Here is a 10,515-nt window from a genome sequence, read left to right on the forward strand (position 1 = left end):
AATCGCTGCATACAAGCCTGCATTGTTGTTGTTTCGCAACATGTTTCGTGTTTGAATGCCACTCTGTACATTTCCGATGATGTTTTGTTGAGGATGGGTATTATGAATCCTTGTTTCAGGATTATCTCGAACTGAAATATTTGTACCCAGATTGTTGAGATTGAGATCAACAACTAAATCAATGCCCAGAATTGACGAAGAGGATAATGCAGTAGCTTCAGCTGTTCTAGGGGCATCCACTGGAGGAGTACCCTCTGAAGTACCATGAACTGCAGCTGTTGGAGCTTCTTGATCTGCATCTAGAAATTCATCATCCTCTGAAGATTCGTTCAATTCGGTAGCATCGTGAAAATCCTCATTGTCGAGAGCATTATTGTTCACTGAAGATGGTTCTTGATTGACAAGAATTGGACGAACCACCGGTGAAACTGTTGCGTTGTCACTCTCGAAAAACATCCTTGCCGCAGCATTTTCTTCAAGTACTTCAAGATTGATCGAATTGAAAAAGTCATCATACTCAAACATCCAAGGCTGACCAGGACATTTGACTGGCAATGTGTGCCTTTGTACTCTGACTTCAGACCATTCCTCGACCCTTTTTGTCTGTAGATTCCAGACTCTTAAGTTCGGGGTGGCATACCCAAGAAAGTATCCCTCAATTGCTTTTGCCCCAAACTTTCCATTAGGATCGATTATTGTGCACGGAGCTGCAAACGGTTCAAGATAAGATAAATCTGGTTTCCGTTTGTGAAGAAGCTCGTAGCAGGTCTTGTTGTGCCTTTTGACTGTAAGGACTCGATTCAACGTGTAACATGCAGAGGCCACAGCTTCACTCTAGAATGGAATGGGCAACTGCGACTCTACCAACATAGAACTAGCAGTCTCGATCAATGTGCGGTTCTTACGTTCAGCGACGCCATTTTGTTGAGGAGTATTAGCTGCACTAAATTCATGAAGAATACCCTTGGAAGTGCAAAACTCCGCCATGGCATGATTTTTAAATTCAGTACCATTGTCGATGCGTATCCGTCTAACCTTCAATTTATACAAATTCTCAATCTGAATGATGAAGTTTTTGATAATACCAAAGGTTTCACTCTTGTGTGCCATGAACGCCACCCAAGAAAATCTTGAATAATCATCAGTTATCACGAGGCAATATTGATCATTCCGGATGCTTTTATGCTTGACAGGACTGAACAAATCCATGTGCAAACGTTCAAGCGGAACGGCCACCGTGTTGATTTTCTTAGTCGAGTGTCGCTTCTTCGTTTGTTTTCCTTTCTGGCACGAAACACAGACGTCTTGAAGATGGATGTTTTTAAGAGGAACACCATTCACCAATTCATTTGACACCAAATGATTCATTTTGCGTAAATAAATGTGACCCATTCGTCTGTGCCAAGAGATTGAGTCTTTTTCTGTGGCTTTGGAAACGAAACATGTTGCTTGTGCAGACGTTGTGATAGCTTGGCTCATATCAAGGATATATAAATCATTTATCCTTGGAGCTGATAAGAGAATCCATTCTTTTGGAATCTTGAAGCCGGGTTTAAGCACATAACATCCATTTGCATCAAAGTGTACTGAGAACTGCTTGTCACAAATTTGAGAAACGCTGAGAGGATTGTGATCAAGTTGTTGCACAAAGTTGATCTTATCAAAGCTTACAACCCCGTTGGATATCATTCCTTCACCCGTAATATATCCACCCTTATCTCCAGCAAAAGCAACATAACCTCCTCTAATAGATTTGACATCGTAGAGAAGCTTCATGTCGCCTGTCATGTGCCTGGATGCCCCACTATCAACAATCCAATGACTACTGATAGTTCCTCCTCGAACACCCTGCACATGAACTCATATGATTAGTTGGAGATGGGGACCCAAGCCATTGTGGTCTTGGGTCTTCCATTTTAATCAACAACAATAACTTCTACTTTTTGATGATTTGGAAATTGTGATGGTCCCCCTGATTCAATAACCGTTTTTGGTTTCCAGGTCTGTTTTGTTATACCAGTGTTATTCTTTAAAATCTTAACTTCATGGTTGTCTGAAGTTTTTGAATTTTCTGGTTTGAGAGAAACAGATGTTTTGTTAACCACATCGGTTTTAATCGCCTTTTCAATTTTCTTGACCTGTTGGCGTCTCTGTTTCTTTTCCCTTTCTTTTACAAGACGGGGATCTGGTTTTGATGAAACAGATCGCTTCCGGTCAATTTAGTCACGGGGATCATCAACCTTTGCTTTCAACTTATGAAGATATGGACAATTTCGAATTATATGTCCAATTTCACCACATTCAAAACATGATCTTCGTTCAACAAACCCTGAAGCATCATGTGAACGTCTTGTCGATGATGAACTTTGTGATCCCGAAGTACTAGGTTTTGAACTGTTTGGTTCATTTCTTTTCAACACTTTTGCTTGTTTAACAAAATCTATGTTAGATTTGTTCTCAAAAGTTTCAATTTTGTCCATTCCCTTTGATTTCACAAAGTCCACCTTCTTGTTCTTCTTGTGAGTCTGTTTCTTCTGACCCTGAGTCGGTGATTTACCTTTTGGTTTGGTATGATTTTGCTGCCTTTTCACTGTTGGTAATTTCTGATTGCCATATTGTTTTCGAACTTCGGCCTTTGGAATAGGAGAACACTGTGTTACTGTAACATGTGATCCTGTCTTTCCCAAAAACTTACTTGTCGAGTTTTCAAAGACTTTACTGATTAAAGATTGATTTACATTCTTAATTGGAAAATCTTTGTCAGAATAAATTTTATCATCACCAACAAGAGTGTACAGCAAATTCACACTCTTCGACTCTTTTGCAGACGAGGACTCGATTGCAACAGTCTTAGCGGGTTTTGTAGGAGGATCACATAGAATATGATTCTCAAGAGGTATGTCCTCTTCTTTGATTACCGCATCAGACTTTGCTGGGTTAGTATCATCGAATTCATCATCAGAAGAATCAGCATCCTCAATAATAATGGGAGGATCCTGATTTGTTTCAGTAGAAGACACACATGCATCTGCTGATACATCTGAATCTGATGATACTTCTTTCTTGTATCCAAGTCCTGTTGCAAATTCCTTGACGTCTAAAGGGACAGATGGTTCAAAGAAAGTTCTATCCTCTTCATCAGGCATGGCATCATAATTGTGTCTCACAGGTGGTGGACATTTCTTGTAACCAATGCATGTGATATCCCGTTTCTTTTTCTGAACGTCAATGATGTGATCCAACACATAGCTAGAGCTCAAATAACTGTCTAGCTTAAGCAGGATTGCCTCACTTTCAGTTTTAACACAAGCCATCTCTTTTTGCATTATCTCAAGGCGAGTTATATACAAATTTATATCAGTTTGTTTTCTGGAAACCATTTTTGTTAACTCGGTTTTATCTTTCTTTAATTTCTCAATCACCGATTTAAATTCCTTTTCATGGTTTTCATAAAACATGTTGGCTTCTGTGCACTTAGAAAGATCCACGGTCAACTTTTGGTTATGGATGAATGTCACATCATACTTGTCTTGCAAAGCCTCGTGTTTGCTTTGCAACTCACACCACTTAGCATTCAACGAAACATGTTTGTCTTGCAAGTCAAACAAACTAGCTTGTAAAGCATCATGTTTGCCTTGCAACTCAGACATGTTTGCCTCTAAATCGGCACAATTAACACTCAATCTATCACAATTATCACAAATAACAGCAGTGGGTTCATCGACACATACCTGACTTGATGAACTGTCGACATTAGCCATAAAGGCTGAATGGAGAGAAGACGAAGAATAAGCAGCTTGATCCACCAAAATAGATCTTCTATGAGTTCCTGCTGCAGCTTCTTCCAATAGCTCATCAACATCTGCATTGACTGACACACTTGACGTGTCATCCACATGATCATCGCCTGAACTCGAGGATTCTTCATCTGAACTTCTACTGTAACCAGAAGAGTCTTCATCTTCAGAAGATTCACCACCATTGGCGGAAGATTCTCCACCACTGGCGTGATTTAAATCCTTGACAACCTCAGCAAAACAAGTTGTTCCATCCGGAGCATCACTACTCAACTGAATTGACCAATCACAACCTTCATCTACTTGAACCACAAGTGCCTGGTTGGCATTTGATGGTCCCACTTGACTTGGGTTGTTGACAGGAATCAACGTACGCTCATTGTTCCTGTTCTGATTTTGCTGGTTGCCTTGATTTCTGAACGGATTCTGGTTCCCATGCTGAGCTGGCCTTGTACATTCCCTTTTAAAATGACCCTGTTCACCACAGTTAAAGCACTTTACAGCCTGTTTATCGAACCCATACTTGGTGTCTTTCTTGCTTTCCAAGCTGGTTCTGCCAGTTCTTTCCATGAAATCCTTTGCCCTCCTCACAGCACTTGCAAAGGCCCATTTGATATCCATCAAATCCGTCTCTTCCTTATCAATCTGCTGATAATCTTCTTGTGTCAGATTAATGTTGCCAATCTGACCTTCCACTAACCCACAATACGCGCTCACTAAAGTGTTCAGCAGCTCCATATGTTCCTTTGCTACTTCCACACTGACTTTTGAAAAGCTTGAGGTGTCGAGCCGTACTGTATTTGACTTTGATTGCTGACCAGCAGATGACGTGCCTCCATAACACGCTTGTTGTTGAGCAGGAAGTGGATTCCCATATAGATCAGTTGCTACGGTAGATGGCCGATAGACTTGCTGTTGTGGAACTGGCTGTAGAGGATTTCCATATAAGTCTGTTGTTGGAGCTGGCTTGACAGGAACCTGTATCTGATTGCCATACAAATCTGTGCTCGTGACAAATGCCGTCTGAAGAGGAGCATGAGAGATTGGTCTTGCAGAAGAGGTGCTTGAGGTTCCATAATACATCTCAGGATTCTGTGGCACTGGAACCTTCTTTGCCTTTAGAGTTTCTTCTTGATCCTTGTTCTCCAAAAGCTGCACGAAGTCATTGATGTTGGTAGTAGCCAAAACTCCATTGTATTTCAGGATTTCCAAGAAACTATTCCATTGAGGTGGCAATGCATCTGCAAACTTCTTCACCGCCTCTACTGGAGTTGTCACTACCCCAAAGTTACCCAACTCAGTAAGCAAATGATAGAACCGACTTGTCATATCTCCCAACGATTCCTTATCCATACACGTGAAGCCATCAAATTCTTTCTTGAGTAAGTCGTGTCGCAATTGGCATGTTGCTCCATTTCCTACTCCTCTGGTCTTCAATGCATCCCACAATTTCTTTGTTGTCTTGAAGCTGACAAATTGATGGTAGATATCTTTGCTTAATGCCTGAGTAAGAATGGCATATTCCTTCTTTTCCAGATCATATATCTTTTTCTGATCTTCAGGAAGCTCGGCAAACGTAGCAGCAGTTGAAGCGGCAACCTCTATTGCTTGATCGAAATCTGTGGTGAAACGTAGCCACAATTCTGTATTTTTCCCAAGCACGTATGTGTAGAACCTATCAACCCATCCCGGATACTCGTTTAAATGCATCAACTTAGGAGGCCGATTCAAACTTCCAATTTCACTCTCGCTCAAAAGAATGCTTTGAATACTCGGAGTTTGATTTGATACGAATGCCCATTGACCGGCAGATATAGCATTGACTTGCGAAGATACCGGTACGGGAGATTCGGCCCATGAAGGAGATAAACTTGTATTTCTATACTTTCCTTCATCTGGAGACGGAGTACCCCACCAACTTGGATTCATTTTTGATATGTAAGAATGAGTACCTGAAAAACACACTTGAAACAAACAGTTAAAACACTTTGGTAAACCTTCTGTTAAAAATTACAAGTGTTTCGACGAAACACGTTCCACGAAACAGACTTTGTAACTTTAAACTTGACGAAACAGATTTTAAATTATGTGTTGACGAAACAACTGTTGGCCCAATATTGTCGACGAAACAGAAAGTTAAGTAAAAGGCCCAAAAGACGAAACAGAAGCCCACTAGGTGACGAAACAGTTTGGTCTCTCACTCGCGACGAAATGGCCCAGTACTAGTGACGAGACAGATGGGTCCTTTTGGGCTTGTAAATCGACGAAACTGATTTGTGAGTATGGGCTCCCTTTCAACGAAACAGGCCCAACTTTGAAAGTGACGTAACAAGGCCCAAATATGCACTTGACGAAACAGAAATGAAAATGGAATTGTGTTTCGTCGTTTACTTTTTGGCGAAACAAAAATCTTTGTTTCGTCGAGAAGGCGTTTGGCGAAAAGGAATTTGTTTCGTCGGGTGTCTGATTCGTCGAAAAGGTGACAGGGGGTTGGTAAAAAGGTGGGTGACTGCTTTCGGCTGGACCTTATCTGTTCTGACACAAGGCACGACTTTTTCAAAACATTCCCATACCCAACATACCAACCGGTAAAGTGTGTAATATTATAATCCTTTTACAATTTTCAATGCACTAACAGTTTAACACTTAATTTCCAATGGATCAAAAAGGTGATTTTATGAAGAACACATTGAAGATTATGAAGAACACTATGAACTTGATGAAGTTTCCGGTGAACCGAAACTTTCAGAAAATACAATTTTGCTAAAAATGTTTAATAAAAACCAATAACTAACATGTGAACATGAACTTAACAAGGTTTTTAACAAAACACAAAACAAAAGAACAAGATTTACTCCATTTAAAAAGTTTTTCCAGAAAATGTAAACTTTATAAACCCGAAAAACAACCCAAGAACACCTCGGTCTTAACGAGGAGAAGAGCCAAGGCTCTGATACCACTTGTAGGTCCGGCTAGGGAAGGATCTAGTCGCCTAATCCTTGTATACAAACTAACCCGGTTGTGCGGAATCCAACCGAGATAGCAAACCGAGATAGAACACGTAAATAAACGACACACAAGATTCAACGATTAACACCTCTGTATTAATACTATGAAAGTCAGTTACAATGCAATGTTTACAAATGTGCTCTGTAAACTCTCTCTCTCGTGTGTGTGTTCTATATTCTCCTTGTGTTCTCTAGTCTATTTATAGTCACACATCACATCAGTAATGACGAAACGTAATCGGGACACGGCGAAACACATAAACATCGACGAAACAAGATATCAAACGACGAAATGGAATCAAGTCGACGAACGTCGACAACCTTTCTTGTTTCGCCATTATGGGCTTAGGCCCAACAGTTGAGGCCCATCCTTCTGTTTCGCCGTCTTGAATTCAGCCCAACGACTAAGTTCAAGTCTTTTGTTCTCTTGGCCCGCTTGTAATCTTGAAGCACACGACGGAGGAATGTCGTTGCTAAGCTGAGCCGCGTCCACATATCATGTATCAACACATAATCTTTTTATATGTTTAATAACATAATTTTAACTCATATCCTCAATGACCTACAAAACTAAAATATAAAGCAGGTACGTTTATAATTTAATAAAAACATCCCCCAATTGCCCAATCTATTCAAAAGTATAGGAAATATTTAAGAAAAATATGTATACTTTAGGGCATGTCAAATGTCGAGCACTTCAACATTTGCTTGTCCCTAAGCAAAATCTCATACAAAGCACATCCAACATGCACTTAGAAAAAGACAGCTAACATCTAGTGAAATAGAATGCAACCTACAAACTCGAGAACCACTATTAATTTCACAAGACTTACAATGGTCAATAGATTTATGACCCGACTAGTCAACAATGTTGCAGTTTTTAACAAGGGTCTACCTAATCAATTTTCACTCACCTTCTAATTTTCGACTACACATGGCGTCATACCCCTCACATTGATCAGTGATTTCTCAGTTATATATGATAATGAAAACCGATTTACTCAAACCAAACAATAAACCAATATTATCTTAAGCTTGTACATCGATCAAATGTCCACCTAACTTCTAAAATTGACACAAATTAAGAGGACTTTTGTCAAACCCCGACATGCAACAGAAGCGCCCGCAGGGTGCAACAGACACATGGTACAAACACATTACTTAAAATATATTGTATTAAACACCACAAGAGCATCAGTTACATTATTCGCTTACACACTAAAGTATAATTCACAGCACATCATTCAAAAGTAGCTTGTCCTTAGTAGGTTTGCCACTATCTACATAATATCCGCATCTGTTCATTCTTCTTTTGCTTTGCCTGAAAACAATGTTAAGTTTGAAAGGCCAACTACAAATAGTTGGTGAGTTTCACTATATTTGTTTGTTCCAAAAATAAGATTGAACATAATGGTTTTGCACATTTGATGTAATCATACCAAGCCAACAAGTGAAACCTCGACAGTTCACCCGTAGCCTCATGGCCCACATAAACCTCTCTGCTACATTTTCCATTCAAAGTAGCTATGTTTAAAACCACATAGCGTGCTCACAGTAAGTTCATGGACATGTGCAATTGCAATAGAACTTATGGAATTCACACAGTATGTTCATCAACAAGTTACAACTCACACTCAGCTCTGACTCAAACATATTGGAAACATTTGAAATTGATCATCTATATATGAATTTAATCATTTAATATATCATTATTCGATATCAGATTAACACATACACATGTCACCTCACATCATAAATTTAGAGTTGTTCTTTTGTGTTTGTTCTTGCATTAAATTTTCAATATCTTTGAATTTAGCTCCCACTTGATATTGTAGTGTTAAAATATGTGATGTGACGGGTATATAATCATTTTTGTGATTTCTAGTCGGAGCTTAAGGAGGGTATATGTACTTCCATGGAAGCTCGTTTTGAAGAAGTCCCGAGTAACCTTTGGCATGAAATAAGAAATCATCTTAGTGTTGTAAATGCGACAATTGTCTCCACGTCCTATATTAGACTTTCTGAATTTGAAATGGATCAACAAGAAATTACAGACGTGATTTTAAAGTTGAATAATTATGTCAAAAGACAAGTTGAAATGATAGCAAAAACTGAAGCTGGCAAAGTATTGGGCCGCATGAAGAAGAGGTACTGTATACCCCTGCATATATTCAGTTTGTTGTCGTGTTTCATTTTTTGTTCTACTAGTACTCACTAATTATAAACCTGTTATAATCACACAGATTTGAAGTTGAATTCAATCATGATGAAAATACTTCAATGCCACGCCAATGGACCAAAAAGGATGATATGTTTGATATATTTCTAAGAGCATTGGGTTCTGTAAGAATAACTTATTAGAGTATCTTTGATTTTGTTTATAGGTCTTTAACGGGTTTATAATATTGACCATATTTATATACTTTTTCAATCTCTAAAGTTTGTTTGTTTTTCCAGTCTATAACGTTGCTCATTCTGATGACTGCAATTCAATTGGATGACGACAATTATGATTCAATCAAGAATGAACTTTGGCCCATACTAGAAGTGGAGGGGACAAACACTGCCCTATTGCCCTCAAGCACATGGGAAAAGGTATCATGTGTACTTACAGCATATGGTCTTATTTTCTGCATCCCTTTTATACATTTCAATGTTAAGGAAAGTTATACGTTACATACATATTTACAGCCCAATTATCAACATTGACTGGCAATATTTATATTCTGCATTTTACACATTTACATTCAGATTCCAGCTGCAGATACACTTATAACTCCTTTTCAGAGTAAGTTGTTGTGGGACCAATTCAAAAGTGAAATCGAGTATATCATCAACAATGCTGTTGCTTCCAAGGTATGGGTCTATCATTTTGTTGATCGCAAATGGTTGAGTTTTTACTTTGTATGAGTTTGAAGACGTTGTGCCTTTTTAGGAGTGAATTAATATTGCTTCCTGGTGTTTTCAGAAAGCTTATTCGAGTTTGAAAGCCAAGTTAGGTCGGGCTTTTTCAAACTTATTTGCAATGGTAGAGTTGGGAAAAATGGTGCTAGCACTTTAACTAGATGAGTACAAACTGGGAGGTGATATCCAAGACTAATATCCAATTAAGAATCACCTACCATACTCTTCCCCGGCTGTTCAGAAATGTGAAAAAGACATTTATGTTTATTTGCAAAATTTCACATGTTTTAATAATGATATTGTATTACGGTTTCCATTTAAAAATACTCTTTTATCGTATACTCATGTTGCTGTACGTATAAAAACATGATTTGTAGTTTCCTTTTATGTTTGATAACTCAATGAGTTCATCAAGTTTATCGCGGAGGAACATTGTATATGTATCTTGTTGGGCTATGTTGCACGGGAACATGTACGGGGACGATACGGGTATGCAAAACCGCAAAACTCAAAAATTCCAAATGCAGGTACAATAAATGTACAATATATAAAAAAATAGAAATATATAATATAAGATGAATATCGATGTTTTTTGAGCAGGAATATAAAAAGAATATATAGTTATATACTAGATGATAATTGATAAATACGAAATTGGTAATTGAAACTTTGAAAGGTCGTATATAATTATGTACTATATTAAAAGCTAAAAGTCTAAAATAAACCCCGATACAGTGGCGAAACCAGAAACTTTTAACTGATGGTTATAATATATACACACATCAGTTATACATACACACATCCGC

General features: G+C 38.5%; 1 protein-coding gene across 1 annotated transcript in view; it reads left to right on the plus strand.

Moving 5' to 3' along the window:
- LOC110913611 (protein ROOT HAIR DEFECTIVE 3) overlaps nt 1-10,139 on the plus strand; it is a 29,349-nt gene extending 19,210 nt beyond the window's left edge. The window contains exons 17-21 of the mRNA XM_022158435.2: nt 8,691-8,953; nt 9,049-9,148; nt 9,263-9,400; nt 9,557-9,661; nt 9,774-10,139. Of these exons, the coding sequence (XP_022014127.1) occupies nt 8,691-8,953; nt 9,049-9,148; nt 9,263-9,400; nt 9,557-9,661; nt 9,774-9,866 (699 nt within the window). The 3' untranslated portion in view covers nt 9,867-10,139. The remainder of the gene's footprint in view (nt 1-8,690; nt 8,954-9,048; nt 9,149-9,262; nt 9,401-9,556; nt 9,662-9,773) is intronic.
- Nucleotides 10,140-10,515: the final 376 nt, after the last annotated feature.

The sequence above is a fragment of the Helianthus annuus genome, chromosome 2 (genome assembly GCF_002127325.2).
Source record: "Helianthus annuus cultivar XRQ/B chromosome 2, HanXRQr2.0-SUNRISE, whole genome shotgun sequence".
In the NCBI taxonomy this organism is placed as follows: domain Eukaryota; kingdom Viridiplantae; phylum Streptophyta; class Magnoliopsida; order Asterales; family Asteraceae; genus Helianthus; species Helianthus annuus.